This window comes from Nyctereutes procyonoides, unplaced genomic scaffold, assembly GCF_905146905.1.
Source record: "Nyctereutes procyonoides isolate TBG_1078 unplaced genomic scaffold, NYPRO_anot_genome, whole genome shotgun sequence".
Taxonomy (NCBI): Eukaryota; Metazoa; Chordata; class Mammalia; order Carnivora; family Canidae; genus Nyctereutes; species Nyctereutes procyonoides.
This window is the reverse complement of record NW_026575133.1, coordinates 18,148,423-18,164,868: the sequence shown is the minus strand read 5'-3', so window position 1 is coordinate 18,164,868 and position 16,446 is coordinate 18,148,423. Positions and strand designations below refer to the sequence as shown.

Genomic DNA, 16,446 nt, shown 5'->3' with positions numbered 1-16,446 from the left:
GTCAGGAGTACCTCTCACAAGGCTACTTCTAAGAACATGAAGTTCCCAAACTATCTATTTTTGTTGCCCTTCTCTCCAAATCAAAACCCTCAATTCCTTCAGGAAGCTAAGCTTAACAAAAGGTTATGTGGGAAGTAGGCAACAGTTAAATTGCCTCTTAAACTCTGAAGCATTTAGATTAAAAAAAAAAGAAAAGAAAATTCTAATCTGGACCATCTTATCTTCCTATTGTAAAGATCAACTGAAATAGTTATCTGAAAGTGCTTTGGAAATTACAAGGCACTCTGACAATAAGTTATTATTATTATTATCATCATTATTACTGTTAAATATATATCTATACATTGACATAATATTGGCTACTGAACTTCAAATGAGAAAGGAGAGAACAGTTCTATTCTATTGATCTACATCTCCCAAGCCCACCAAACTTCCCTTATAACCACTGACACGGAGAAGATAAAAAACAGAGCAGAAGAAAATGAAAAGAGAGGACAAAGGAAAGAAGGGAAGCAAAGCAATAATGGAGAAGCCAGAATAGATGACCAAAAGGATGTGCTGGGTTGCCTGGCCCAACCACATAATTACAGAACACAGTCTGTCTGGAACTCAGTCCTAATGCCACTCTCTAATTATATCACCATGCTGGGAAGGGCACGGCTGTCTGCTTTAGCACAAGCCCATAAGGACAGGCCCAGGCTTCAAACCCTTCACCTTTCACTTGCAATTCATTATGGATCTCTCATCTATAAATTTATAGAAAACTTTTGGAGAACTCTCTGTATTTTTCACCTTGACACTTCTTAGAGGATGAAGGCCCACAAATCTACTTCGCCTCTTTGCGTCCAAATTTACCGCTTTCTAGTTCAAAGACATACCTACCACCTCTACTACACTGGAAATGTAATGTAATGTAATCTGTAAATATAATGTAAATGTAAATGTAATGTAATCTGGCTCACCCTATTGGTAACATTTATGGAAGAATATTTCTTAACGTCTTTTCTAGCTACAAAATTCTGATGTTTGGGGCCTTGAAAGATTCCTATAGACAAAAAAAGGGCGAGGATTTTTAGCACAACATGAATCAATATAAGGAGAGGCCATAAGTGTTAAAGGAGGCTATGACCATTAATAAGAGTGGCTTTGGTCGGTGGGTGTCAAACCTAACTGGCATCAGAATGTGTGGCTTTGTAATTTGTATCTTTTACAAGAATTACCTTCCAAGGCAATTCTAACAGCTGGTTACAATGGCATTTGAGAAAGCCTGGTCCAGCTAACATAAATATAGAATAGACCAATGAAAGCAATACAGAAATGGAGTAATAAGAACGTCTGCATCTGGGTGAGAGGCTTCTAGAGGATGGCCTAGCAACAGCCTTGAAACAATGTTTTAACCAAGTTTCAACAAGAAACATCAGCTGTTAGAGGCAGATGAACCAGAAGGCCAGGCTATGTCTTTGATCCTATCAGAAACCTATCTGAGAGAAAGAATGGTAATCATTACTTTGAGGATCAAAAAAGCTATAGTTCACCTAACAAATCAGGCCAAACGAAAGCAATTCTATATAGGAAACAACTCTGATGATACCACAAAGCTTGGTCTTAATTCAATTCTTCCCTTCAACATCCCTTATATGACCCATACTTATAGGTAACAAAGTATAAGGAAAACGTAACAAAAGAACGAGTAGATATAACATTGGAATTAAACATCTGCAAGAGCGTGCCTATTGCCCATGAAACATTAGAATCTGTACTGCTTCCATTTTATTCAACAAATTCCTAGAATTTGCTCTCGCATTAAAAAAAAAAGTATGAAGTTTGCCAAGGCACACTGAACAATGTAAAAAATAAAATTCTTGGGGTGCCTGGGGGGGGGGGACGCTCAGTCTGTTAAGTGGCTAACTCTTGATTTCGGCTCAGGTCAGGATCTCAGGATGTTGAGATCAAGTCCTGCTTGTAGCTAGGCGCTCAGTGGAGGAGTCTGCTTGAGATCCCCTCCCTCTCCTTCTGCCTCTTCCCCCTGCTTAAGTGCTCGCTCTCTTTCAAATAAATAAATAAATAAATCATTAAAGGGGGAGTAGGAGGAGGGGGAGGGGAAAGGAGGACAAGGGGGAGGGGGAGGGGAGGGGGGGAGGGGGAGGAAGAAATTTCCTTTACTGTTTTTCAACAGAAATACAAGCCAGGGCCAAATTCAGGAGGGTTCTGAATATGCAGCTAAATAGTTTTATCACCAATGTCTGCAGAAATTTCTGCTATGAGCTCAGTCAAGAGAAAAGATAGTATCTTTCATCTTCACATCTCTACATAGATTTGGCTTCTTATATGTGTCCAAAACAAACAAACAAAAAACAAAACAAAACAAAACAAAAAACTAAGGTTCCTTGATGCCACTGCCTGAAATACTCTACCGGGCTGACGAACTGAGAGATTCTTCAGGCTTTTCTAATATTCCCCCGGTGTACATGAAAAAAAGAAAAAAAACAACAAAAAGAATGCTCTTAAATTATACTCAGTGTTCCTCGAAATGTGGTCCACAGACCACTTACACCAGAATCACCTGAGGGGTGCAGATTAAACATGGTTTCCTAAAAAATAAAAATAAAATAAAATTAAAAAAAACAACCACCAGAATGTCCCAATCCCAATCGTGGCCCGGTAGGCATCGGGAACCTACCTCTGTACAAGGAGGGAGAAGGGGGGAGGGGGGGCTCATGCCCGTTACGGGAAAATCACTGCAGGTTAAAGTCTTGGTTACTTGAGTAATATCTGCATTTCCAAACTATTTTTAAGAATGCAGGTCTGGGGGCGGGGGGGGGGGGGGGGCGAGGCCGGGCTTCCTTCCGGAGGGGGTGCATCACCGGGAGCCCAATGCAAAGGCGCCCGGGCGGCGGCGGGACTGCAGACTGTGGTCCGCCTGCCCAAGGACGGAGGCGTCTCCGTGTACGTGCGGGGGTCTTGTGCTTTGTTTTTTGTTCTTCCCGTGAGAACAACGGCCACCTAGGCTAGAGGAGTCCACGCCGGGGCAAGTCCAAGCCCGAGAGGCCCCGGGTTTCGGCCCAGAGCTACTCCGGGGCTCAGCCCTCCTTTCCCCTCCTTGGACTTCTTGAGCCACAAGCGCGTAAAAAAAAAAAAAAAAAAAAAAAAAAAAAAAAAGCCCGTTGGCTCCCGGCGGCTTCCGCTGTCGCGGCCATCGCCTCGGCCTGGTCCCCACCCGGGCTGCAGTACCTGCCAGCAGCTTCTCCTTCAGCCGATTCAGCAGCTCGGCTGAAGTGGGCCCTTTGGGCTTGTGCACGGCGAACACGCCGCTCAGGGACAGCAGCTTAGTAGCCAGAGCGGCCTTGGAGACCCTGGCGTCGGGCCCGGTCCTGGCAGCGGCCGCCACGGACGCGGCTGCAGCCGTCGCTGGGGAGGTGGCGGCCGTTGCGGCGGGGGTTCCTGCAGCTTCAGGGACCAGGGCCGAGTCTGTTTCCAAAGATGACGACGATAGCACCGCCGCCTCGGTAGCTGCCATACTTTTGGAGCCCACACCTGGTTCGTCTCTGGGGTCGCACTCTAGTGACGCAACAGGAGTGCGCCCGACGTCCCTCCATCTTTCCCGTGCTTCGGAGCTCTGCCGCCGGGAGGGGCGGCCGCAGGGGCGTGTGGGAATTGTAGTCCATGGCCTTCTCCTGCGTGCTGAAATGGCAATGCCTTGCGAGGGCCCTGATGGAGTCATTTTCCTCCTGTAATCTTACCTGCCTCCTGGGTCGGGTGAGTTCAGTACTGCAGGTGTAATTTGGAGTTCCAGTCCCAAACCTCCTGAACCCAAACACGAAGTCTATGTGTGTATATATTCGGCGGGCAGTCTCTTTACATCCCACTGCCCACCCACCTTCCAGAACTAAGAGGACCCAGCTTCCAAGAATAGAAAACTTAAAATACTGATTTTGCTGCGGTTTGTGAAGAATCATAGCTCCCTCAGTTCCCTGCTTGATTCGATTCATCGTGCCCTTGGATTCACGATTCAGAATTAAAATACACCTAAGTGCGATTCACCATTTACCTGTTCACTGCTGTATCCCCACTGCCTCACACAGATAGGTACTTAACTAAATATTTCAGAATGAATAAATTGATACGAGTTCTTCAAATTCCCAAAAGAAACTTCTAGGCCAAGCCAATACTAAATCACTTGGGCTTATTTTGATGCATTTCTGTCCACCCCACCCTCTGCTGTACAATAATGACTTAGAGATTAGAGGGCCTTTTCCCACTGGTCTACCCCTGCTGTAATTCTTAACAAGTTTAAGATTTTTAATACTAACTCTAATGTGGATTGCATCCCTTAGTAATCCATTGCTTAGATATCAAAAGGCATTATTGCAATTCGTAAAATTAAGCTTTACTTTCGATTTGAGACTTTCTCTCTGGAAGTTATTTACAACCCCCATCAAATTCAGTAATATTGTTCTGATGCTGGTAGACAGAGTGGAGAAAATCTCTTCATTTTACTCTCCTTCAGATACATCAAATAGCATTATGAGTATTGTGAGAAAGATAATGTTGGTCTTCATTGTTACCCCACATTTTCTTACAGCCACCCTTTCTCCTCATCATCCTCTTGTACCTTAAAACCTACGATGCTAATGATGCCTCTTTGCTGCTCAAAATTACCAATTATGGAACTTGCCCCATTCACTCAACAAACACTTGAAAAAACAATGTTTCAAATATAGTATTCATTTCTATATTTTCATCCTTCCCCATTTCAATCAGTTCGGCAGTCCTTCATTAAATCTCTGGGGTATACAACAATGTAAATGTACTTAGTGCCACAGAAATGTATACTTAAAATGGCTAAAATGGAATATGTTATGTTATGTATATTATGCCACAAAAAGAAAAGCCAAAAAAAAAATCTTTGGGGAGTTTTTGCAAGCTAAAAAGCTGAATTGGAAGTGGGAGTCTCTTACTCTTATGGTTTATTCTAAAAGTCTAAGCTAAATGAAAACATTATGCATGTAAGTGCTTTGGAGGCCAGAAGAGAATAGAATTATTTTGAGAAAAAAGAGAGAAAAGGAGAATGAGTGATTTACAGGTACCATTATTACCTGAGTGGATACTTGATCCTGCTTCAAGATTTCTCTTTTTCAGGAAAGTGTCACAACTTCAGAAGGGCTGACTGCACCCTAGAGAGCAAAGTATCCTTTAGCCTTAGCACAGATTTCTGGATTCACCTCATGGTGAAAAGCAGAGAGCCAGGAACCTTAAGAGAAAGTTTAAAGCAGGACTGTACAATAATGACTTAGAGATTAGAGGGCCTTTTCCCACTGGTCTAGACATCCGTAAGATTCCCTAATTATTTTGTGACTCCAGGGTGGAGAGAGTGGAGGGAGAACAGAAATAGAGATGAAATATAATGCTTCCATTTGAATTTTCCACAATGCCAATATAGAATCAGAGTTGGTTCAATTAAAAGATAACAGAAGAACCCTGGGTGTCATATGTAAGTGATAAATCACTAAATTATACACCTGAAACCAATTTTACCATATATGTTAACTAACCAGATTTAGAGAAAAACTTGGGGAAAAAAAAAAACAGGAAAATGGATATTTCTTGCACATTTTATTTCTGGAATGCTAGGGAACAGCAAAATTAATTCTACTCTGCTATTAAATCTGTACTCTTGGCATCAGAAGCATCAAGCTCTGGTTCTCTGATGTAACCAATGTCTCCCACATTGAGCAAGCCTTGAATTTACAAGTTATCTTACTTAACGTGTATGAGTTAGGATTCTTTGATTCAGAGTGACAGAAACTGATCCAGTTTAAAATATATCAGAAGGATTTTTGAAAAAGGATTTATCAGAAGTATACCGGAATGTTATGCAGAACCTGGAAAATTCTGTCTCAGGTTCTCTCTCCACTCTTCCTGCTATTCTCTTGTGTCTCATGCTTCTCTTTTGCTTCTACCAGGCTTCCCCCCGCCCCTACTCCACAGTCTTGGTTTAAACCATCCTGTTTTGATCTAATTCCAAAAATATCCTGGATGAAGTCCCTCCTGGCCACCTACAAAAAACATAGTGCTTCTCTCACTTTGTCTCTTTGTCTTTCCTTGTTCACTTTCCTGCTTGATTTTTCTCCATGGCACATTTTATGTGACGTACCAAATAGTTACTTATTTCATTTAATGTCTTATTTCCTCCATCAGAACATAAGCTCGATGAGGAATTTTGTTTTTTTGTTTTGTTTTTTTTTTATTTATGATAGTCACAGAGAGAGAGAGAGAGGCAGAGACATAGGCAGAGGGAGAAGCAGGCTCCATGCACCGGAAGCCCGATGTGGGATTCGATCCCGAGTCTCCAGGATCGCGCCCTGGGCCAAAGGCAGGCGCCAAACCGCTGCGCCACCCAGGGATCCCTCGATGAGGAATTTTGTATATTTTTTTCATTGCTATGTCTCTAGGGCCTGGAATAGTGTCACACATAGCACTCAATAAATAGTTGTTGAATAACTGAATGAATAAACATGGCATATCCAGCAGAAACCATGTAAATAAAGGGGAGTTAGTGCCAGTTTCCAGAAAAGTAAAGTGCTAAATACATAAGATAATAGATGTATATTCCAAGTGTAGCTTACCACAGTGCTTTTATCTCCTTTTTTTTTTGTATGTATGGAACTGATGCAAAGAGAAAATGATCACCTCGTGCTATATAATAAAACCCCAACTTTCTAGACCAGCTTCCATGCTGCCTTCAACTACCCAATCCCTCCAAGGGTTGTTAATTAATGAGACTTAAAAATTGATAATACTGTCAGGTTTGATTCCAAATCTGTCATTGACTCCACCATGGTTGCATTCTTGGGGCACTTCTTTGATCCTTGCCATAGGCAAGGATGCTTGGGAAAGCTGTTCTTTGCAAAGGCTCCTCCAATTGTTGCTCATCTATACAACTTCCTGCAGATGGTAGAAACATAGACAATAGTGCTTGGAGGCTGCCTAGGTGGCTCAGTCGATTAGACGTCTGTGCTTGGCTCAGGTCACGATCTCAGGGTCCTGGGATCAAGCCCTGCATCCAGCTCCCTGCTCAGTGGGGAGTCTCCTACTCCCTCTCCCTCTGCCTCTGCCTCTCACCTATGACCTCTCTCTCTCAAATGAATAAATAATATCTTTTAAAAAGAAGCAAACAGTGCTTGATGAGAACTTCTAGACCATATAATGTGAGACCCTCATTTTAAAAGTGAAGCACAAAAGGGTGTTCCTGATAACCAAGAAGGGAAAGCTGGAGATGCTCAAACCTATACCATGGCCTTGAGAAAGGCATATTTTTAAAAGATCAGAGAACAGATGGGCATGTTTCATTACATGAAATTTGAGAGAGCTGAAAAACTCTCCAAAAAAATATTCTGTCTCTGCCATTTCAGATTATCCTAACAGAGAAGGAAATTATCCTAATAGGGAAGATAATTAAAGAAGCCAGTGATTGAATAAGAAACTGCTGTGAACTAAGTTATTTAAAGAAAACACATTTGTGGTTTCTTTATAGTTAGACTTCTAAAAAAGGGTTTATTTTCTAAGGTATAAGTATTTTTAATGTTTTAATTTGGATCATAAGTTTCATAATTAGGAAAAGTAGTAGCAATAATGTAAAATTTTTGATTAAGCAAGGATTTTTTTTAAAGAAGGGGTAGATAGCATCACATATTTTTAAAGAAGGGGCAGATACTATCACACACATGTAGGAAGGAGTAAGGTCAGAAAAGTTAAAGTCCAAATGATTCAGGAATGGGAAAAAAATTTAAGAATTCCAGAGATTAAAAAGAAAACAAAAAGGAACTTTTAAACAAGATCAAGAAAGGTCAGTTTACTACTTGAGGCCAATCAGGTGACAAAACTCAAGCAAAGATCCTATTTTACCTGACTTTTCCATCAAGGAGATGATTTTTGGATGAAAATGGGAAAAGTCAGCCACTGATAAGAGGCGAATGAGGTCCATGAGGGGTGAAGAGTTTTGAAGTAGACATTTCTGCACTAGTTGAAAATAAAGTATAGGCTGGGTCCCAGAACTTCACTACAAGGTAGCTACTATACATATTATAATCTCCATCCACTGATGAGAAAATGAAATTAAGGTTAGAGCATTTGACCAAGGATATATAGCTAGCAGAGCATACATGGATATGTGGGGGTCCCTAAGACCAACTTCAGAATGGGTTCTCTAGAAGGACTCATAGAATTCAAGAAAGCAGTTATACTCATGGTCACAGTTTATTATAGTGAAAGGATACAGATTAAACTCAGCAAAAAGTAAAAGGCACTTAGCATGAAGGCACCAGAAGAAACTAGGCATGAGCTTCCAGTTATCATCTCCTAGTAGGGTCACAAGGACAGCACTTAATTCTCCCAGTAATAAAAATGTGACAACATATGTGAAGTGTTGCTAATCAGGGGAGCTCTCCTGAGCCTTGGTATCCAGGGTTTGAATTGGGGATCCAGCATGTAGGCATAGAGTACCTACATGACTGACCTTAGCTGTTCAGTCTCCAGCCCCCCAGAAAACAAATTAACAAGTGGCCCTGGGCCTCAGAAGTACAAGAACAGGTGCTCTAAGTCGTCTTGTTAGCACAAACTTTCTTGTCCAACTGATACATTATAGCCCAAGACCTCAGGCATACTAAAACATTCTTATCAGGCAGGATATACCAAGGAGTGAGAAGTTATGCCCTGGGCATTAGTCAAGGACTAGCCTCTTCTTTGGAAAGTGCAGAATTAGCACAATAATTCATCTAACCCACATGTAACTCATTTAATGACTCTGAGAAGTATTAGTGGCATGTAAAGATGAGTCAATTAAGACTCAAAATGAGTAAGCAGTTTGTTAAAGATCCAACAACCAACAAGTAGCAGTTAGACTTAGTAGAATCCAGGTTTGCCTGACTCCAAAGTCCAAAATCTTAACCCAGTATTCCATAAGCACTAAGAGATTGTAGGGGCTAGAGAACTAAGCTGAATTAAAATGATTTTTATAGAGGTGAACATTAAATTCTAGATGATAAAAACCAATTCTCAGGGACAAGTCCTAGAAAACGTGGCTTTGAATCAACCTAAATGAAAATGCTTGGGGGATTTCAGTGTACATCAAGCCTTACATGAGTGCACTATAAACTTTACATAAATATAAAATGGCTATATAAGATATAGAATCTTGGAAGCAATAACGGAATCATTATGCCCAGAATGACGGAGGTGTCATAGGTCCAGATAATACAGCTGACTCTAGGCAGTACTTCATACTCCAGATCTTTTCCTGTCTCAGAGATTTCTTGTCCCCTCTCTTCTCAGTTCAATAACAAGGTAATCTCATGAACTATCTCTAAGAAGGTATGATGTTGAATCAAATAAAAATACTACTTACATAGGTCAAAACATCTGAACATCAGCAATTTTAATCTAATATTAACACTTGATGATAGTTGTAGGTGTCGTTCCTCCAGGAGTATTTGCAATTCGGTAGATGAATCCAAGACACAGCAGTACAGATGAGGAAGAAGAGGCACTTGTGAACATGAAAACATTCTTGATGCTTGCCAATCACATCATACCCAACCTACATTTTCCTGACAGTTTATTCTATTAAGCTATACCAATATCTCTTTATGACATTGTCAATTCATGTCCATTCAAATAAATTAATGTTCCCATCTCAGCTGACTCATTTGGCAGTAAAAGTTAGTTCACCTGCCAATGCATTAGCTGGCTTACAGGACCTCTCTATAAAAAAGGGACAATTTCATAGTAATAAGCAAAAAGAAGCCGCATACCCTCTCTCCCCACAATGTAGCAGTTTATTTTATTTATTTATTTATTTATTTATTTATTTATTTATTTATTTATTTATTTATTTAAATTTGAAATCAGGGTTTCTTTTTTTTTAAGATTTTATTTATTTATTCATGAAAGACACAGAGGAGAGAGAGAGGCAGAGACACAGGCAGAGGGAGAAGCAGGTTCCATGCAGGGATTCCCAATGTAGCAGTTTAGATTAAACAAATGTGAAAAATTTTAAGAGCAAAGAGATAGAAGAGACAGGACATGATACAGAAAGACTCAAGATGATAGAAATATTTTACAATGTATAAAATAAAAATACTTGACATTTTCTTGCTTTTTAGGTCCATAAAAAGATCATTGCTGGTTCTCTCTCCTCCTGTGTCTCTGCCTCTCTCTCTATGTCTATCATAAATAAATAAATAAATAAATAAATAAATAAATAAATAAATAAATCTATAAAAAAAAAGTGGGGAAAAAAATTGGGGGGGGGATCCCTGAGTGGCCCAGCGGTTTAGCACCTGCCTTTGGCCCAGGGCGTGATCCTGGAGTCCTGGGATCGAGTCCCACGTCGGGCTCCTGGCATGGAGCCTGCTTCTCTCTCCTCCTGTGTCTTTGCCTCTCTCTCTCTCTTTCTATGTCTATCATAAATAAATAAATAAATAAATAAATAAATAAATAAATAAATAAATAAATAAATCTTTAAAAAAAAAGATGATTGTAATTACTCCTGAGCTCTCAGAACATTTATTCAAAGGATATAATTGATTCCCTACAATGTATACAATTTATCTATATACATTGAATAAATTCTCAAATTACACCAATATCCACAATAATAAATATTAAATTTGTATAAAATGACATTAATAATATAAATATTTATAATCTAATGTAAACACAATATGTGTGACTATATACATTAGGTAAATTACAAACACAATAGAACAGGCTTCGTTAGGATCCATCCAATGGTATCTTTAATGCTGCCAAAGTAACACTGCAGATCTGATTGTTTTTATGTTGCTTAACATTGATTTGTTCATTTGTTCGTTCAACAAATGTTTATTATGTATTTGCTCTGTGATAGGCACATGAAATAACGTTCATATTGACCACTGGTGCAAATAAAGTCATTTATAAACAGCATGGAGAAAGTATCATCAGTATCTGTTTTTAAATAGGCTCTGAGGAGTTGGAATATTTAAAACCATTCTATATTCACATTCCAAAGATAATGTACAAATTGTCTGCATTGATTAATCTATGCTATCATAAGCTGGGGAAATGTCATTCTGTGACTTCAGTTTTCTTTAAACATTTAATAACGGTCTCCACTTGAGGACCATTTTAAGGCTGGACTCAGAGGTGATGGATGTTTCCCATTAACAGGTCGAATGAAGAGCCTCTTATTTAGCCTGGACTATGCTTAGAAGCTGACAGAGGAAGAAGGATTTACCCCCCCCCCCCCCCCCCCCGTCATTTGTTATCTGAAAACTCCCGAAGGCTTCAACCTTTCCTATTACTACTTAATTGAATTTAGAAAATCATGATCTTCCTTTTAAATATTTTACCAGTTTTTAAACGTACGATTGACTTGAGGGGTGGGCGGGCCTGAAGAATGTTTGGATACCTTCCTTCTAATCTGTGATTTGGTATCTATTCTACAATTTTAGAAATATCTGAATGTTTTGGCTAATGTAGAAAATAAAAATATGTTCTTATTTTTGGAGCCAAGACATGTCCTCCTAAGTTTCTTGATTATGCAGATATGCTCGGGCTTCAAAAATTTCTTGATTCTTGTGGTTAATCTTAGGTATGGATAAACATTTCAGAACAAGTGAAGCTTGACTATGAAATTCTAAAATTACTTTTTACTATTTAACATTGAATTACATGTAATATACCTTCATTACTCTACAAACTATTTTAAGAACCTCAAGAATAAGTTCTAACCTGCATCCACATCTTCTTTCAACAATAAATGTTTTTTTTCCCTTCCCCCCCCTATTCTACTCCCCTACTTTGAACAAACACTAATTAACCATGAACACCCTGGTCATTCTCCCCAAAAATAAAATTTATTTCTCCTTTACAAAATTTCTGAAAGGTAGGAAAACAGTTAAGATCATACTCAATGTTGTTGGGCTTTGATCTGTCCTAAGCTATAACATGGGAGCCTAGTTCATACGTGGTTTGTGAATTGACCATGACACCTTGTCAATGGTTGAATCGACTTAGTTTAGCTTATCCTGCTAAAGGTTATATCCCTCCTGTAGTGGAGGAAAAGGTTTTCCTTCATCCTCTTAGGATTCCTGGCTGGATCTGAAAATTAAACTGACAAAGTAACAGGAAAAAAGCTTGCAAGTGTATTGAATTTTTACATGTACAGAGGGCCCTTCACAAGAGAAGAAATGCCTGAAGAAGTGGCCAGAGCAGGAAGCTTTTATACCTTTTAGATAAAGAAATAATAAATTTGTGAAAAATTGATAAGACAAAGGGATTTGGGCTAGAGGTAGCACATAATGAAGAAATAGCTAGAAAGATAAGAGTTTAAGAAGGTTTGTTTGTACTGCCTTCTCAGTCCCAAATTCTCTGTCTTTAGTGATAAGAATGTCTTCCTTCCTCTTGGTTCAGGGAGGGTACTTTTCACATAGGAGATTTATCTCCAGCTTTCAGGGGAGGAGGACGAGCAAGGGAAGGTCACAGTGACCTTTCTGCACCTGCCATTTTCTCAAATGTCTTCAGCTTAAGAAATTCAATATGCCAAGGTGCCACATTTAGGGGTAGCATATCCTGAACCCCATCTTACCCAACAAATTTATCTTTGGTAATAAATATTCCAGGGCGAACATCTCCCTCTCCCTCTTACATGCACTTTTTGGAATAATACTGTGATCCTACTATCAATATTATACAATAAATATTCCATATTTTATCAGAAAGCTGAGATACTTAGAGTACTCATAAAGCTGCCAGTCTGTGTAATTCATCAAATAGATGAGCACACCCATCTATGAAATTTTAGCCTTCCTTTACTCCAGTGTTTGAAACAAGCCAGCTTGTTTTATTAAACATATGTATCTAATATTTACATATTTCTTGTGCATAAATTCTATTTTCTGATTACTATGAAGACATATTTAGTTGACACTGTAGCGTACAACAGGAATGCCAGGTAAGATTTTTGAGATATGGTGTCATTTTATTAAGAGATATTTTCTTTTCTGATAAATGGCTTTCAAAGCAGCTCTAAGACTTTTCCTTTCCTCCTCTCCCCCACCTCACAGTTTGTCAGTGCACCTTTGTAACCTGCCTGAAGAGAATTATAATCTGCCGTGTGACTTTGCCTGCCATTAATCTTCCTCCCATTTCAAGGATCTGAAAGAAGAAATCCCTAGAGCATGTTTTCCCCTGGCCTCTGAGTCATCTGGTTAGCTTCCTTAGTCACAGATAAAAGAGCAGTCTTGTGCACTCACTGCAGGCCTCTGGGGGCAGGGAAGCCATGCAATAACTCCATAGCTCAGATTTTTCCATGAAGGATTCATGCTTGTCACCAGCCAGCTGAAAATCAACCCTATCAACTTCAGTTAAGGTGTCACCATGAGCAGAAGATGTTTTCATGGCCAGGACACAGCTCTGAAAATAAGGAAGTGACACATGCAATTGAAATCTTAAATATATTATCATTCAGGGCGTGGGGAAAGATTTCTTTTAAAAGCTTTCATAAAATAACATTTTCTGCCAGCAGCAGCATTTTATCATCAGTTGCAATAACCAACTCCTTAAATGCATGACTTCCCTTAGAAGTCATGAATAAGCCAATTCTGATTCCTGGGTACATAAATTTTCCAGGATGTCTCTTACAAGTACCATATTATATGTCTATATTCTGTCCACAGAAGAGCCCTGAGATCATCTCATGGCCTTGTATTATTCCCTGAAATACTCCACCAAGGTAGGGTAAGGAGCACAACTCCCAATCAACATAGTATGTAAATGACACCACTTAAAAGTATCTTTGATATCTGTCACTAAGTCCCATGACCAAAATTACTGGAAGGTTCACCAATGTGTCAACACTTAATTCTTTCTTCACCAAGAAATATGAGTCAAAACTCAGAAGAGACTTTTACCTCATGGGTCACTGGTCACTAATTGTTCCAGTCAACATTCATCAAGCACCTCCTGAAAATTCCCTTTGTTCCAGGAACCTGCTAGAGGAACTCTAGGGCAGAAGCGCTTTGGAGTGGCCTGATTCTCCCAAATGCCACAGTAGTAGGCCCAGGAATCAGCTAGCGGTTTACTGTGCAGGAAACAGAAAAGATCTACTTTGGGTATCCTAGTGTATATCTGGAAAATCATATTGATAGCTTATTAATAGCAGCTAAATTTCGCTTATTTGTATTCACAGTGACCTAAACCAGTGCTTCTCAAACTGTTTGTGGTGAAGGATCAGTTTTTTTTTTAAATACCAGATTCATGCAGACTAATACTTTGTTAAAATACCATAAAAATAGAGTACTAGAAAAAAATAAATTAAAAAATGCTACATTGTATTATTATTATTCTATCACCATCATTATTATGTATTATTGTATGTTATTATCTTATATAATTATTACTATTGTTACTGTACCAAATTGCTATAAAAGTTCCTAAATGCTTACTCCCAGTTTCTGGGTTTATCTCATCACAGACAGATAACACATGGTTCACCTCCTGGTGGTGGTCTATAGATCAGGCTTTAAGTAACACTGATCTGAATCATAGCCTTTTGTGCTTTAAATATCCTTACATGCTTTAAGCGTTTGTCTTTATGAATTGCAATCAAACTGTGATGCAGAGAAATAATTCTGCAGAAGAGGAAAGATCACATACTTATTAGTGTAGTGGTAAATACCACCCCCCCCAGCTCCCTCCCTTGGAACAGAATATAATTGTGGAGTAAACATGGGCTTGGGATCCAAATAGATCAGTTTGAATCCCAAATCAATCATTTAGTAGCTGTGTGAACTTTGGTAGGTTAATAAGCACTCTGAGCTTTTTTTTTTTTTTTAAGATTTTATTTATTCTTGAGAGACAGAGAGAGAGGGAGAGAGAGAGGCAGAGACGCAGGTAGAGGGAGGAGCAGGCTCCATGCAGAGAGCCCCATGTGGGACTCCATCCTGGGTCTCCAGGATCACACCCTGGGCCGAAGGCGACGCTAAACCGCTGGGCCACCGGGGCTGCCCTGAGTATTTTTTCCTATCTGTAACATGGTGTTGTCAAATAACTTCCTCTCAAGATTGTTTGAAGATTAAATACAATGATTTAATACACCAGGAATGAAGTCAACATGCAATAGATGGAGCTATCATTGCTACAAATGATAGCTCACTAAACCAGGGGATCCTCTGAGCAGGTTGTGGGGAAAAAAACACGTTTCTTTAGATATGCCTCAGCAACTAGCTCAATACCCACCAATAAATGCTTATGAGAGTAAATAGGAAGGAAGGGGAGGAGGAGGTGATATAAAAAAAGAGAAGGAAGGGAAGAAAAAGCAAAACAAAGGAAGGGGGCACTGCCAGTAGGGGTAGATCAATATTTCTCTCCTTTTTATGAGTTTCAGAAGGTGCTTTATTATAAGTAGCAGAAATTGGAATGGATGAGACGTAAATTCCTTGGTTTGTAGCAAATGAGGGTGCAAAGAAGGGTCACTATCTTTCATTTGGCATTGGACATCCACTCTGGCTCATCCACAGTGTCCCTGAGCAATGTACCCAGCATTGTGCTAGGCATGCAGAGCAAAAGGTGGCGTGACTTTGGAAGACTTAATTGCGTGGAGAAACATGACATAACTTGGTATCGTCTTGAAAACTAGAAATTATCCACAGCTTCAAAAAGAGCCAGGCTTAGCAGTTTTTTGTGAACAAATACAAAGGAAGTGTGTCAGTGGTTTCTAATGTGTAACCGAAGTTGGGTATCAGTATTCAGAAGGTCGATCTAGTGGAGCAGAGCTTGCTTCACAGACAGAAGTGGCAGTGTGGGCTTAAGTGAGGTTATTTATAACTTCCACGGTTCAGGATTGCTGATGGAGGCTGCAGAGTACTATTTCTTTTTGCAGATGACGTCAATTATTTTGGTGTGTGTTCTTGGAACGTGGTCTTTTCTAAATGGTTGTTAACGGGCCGCAGCTGTTATAGGAAATGATATTGGTCTTTGGCCTTTTGTGATTACAGTAATAAAACCTGTAACTGGGTATTAGTGTTCAATGATTTATTTTAAGACTACAGCCTTTTTCTTCACTCCTCTTGTGTAGGGAAGAATTGCCTTTGGAGAAACTACATTTTATTCCTCCAAAGAAAGAATCATCATTTCCAATATTCCCTAGAAGTATATAACACAGTGTCTTTTTTTTTTTACTTGCACTTAACCAAAAAAAAAAAAAAAAAAAAGCATTTCTGTGATTGTTTTAAGTGCTTGGTACTTCGAGTAAGAGCAAGATTTTAGTTTTCACTGACACTAATGTAAAACATTCACCTATCAGCAATACTACAATGCTCCATGCTGTAAGAATACCTAATATGGTATTTACTTCTCTGGATAGAATTGATAATGACCTCTTTTCTCTGAAGTAATTCCCTTTTA

At 39.4% G+C, this 16,446-nt stretch overlaps 1 protein-coding gene across 1 annotated transcript in view; it reads right to left on the bottom strand.

Moving 5' to 3' along the window:
* Positions 1-3,539, bottom strand: part of TRUB1 (TruB pseudouridine synthase family member 1) — a 38,206-nt gene extending 34,667 nt beyond the window's left edge. Inside the window, exon 1 of the mRNA XM_055300158.1 lies at positions 3,232-3,539. Within this exon, the coding sequence (XP_055156133.1) occupies positions 3,232-3,517 (286 nt within the window). The 5' untranslated portion in view covers positions 3,518-3,539. The remainder of the gene's footprint in view (positions 1-3,231) is intronic.
* Positions 3,540-16,446: the final 12,907 nt, after the last annotated feature.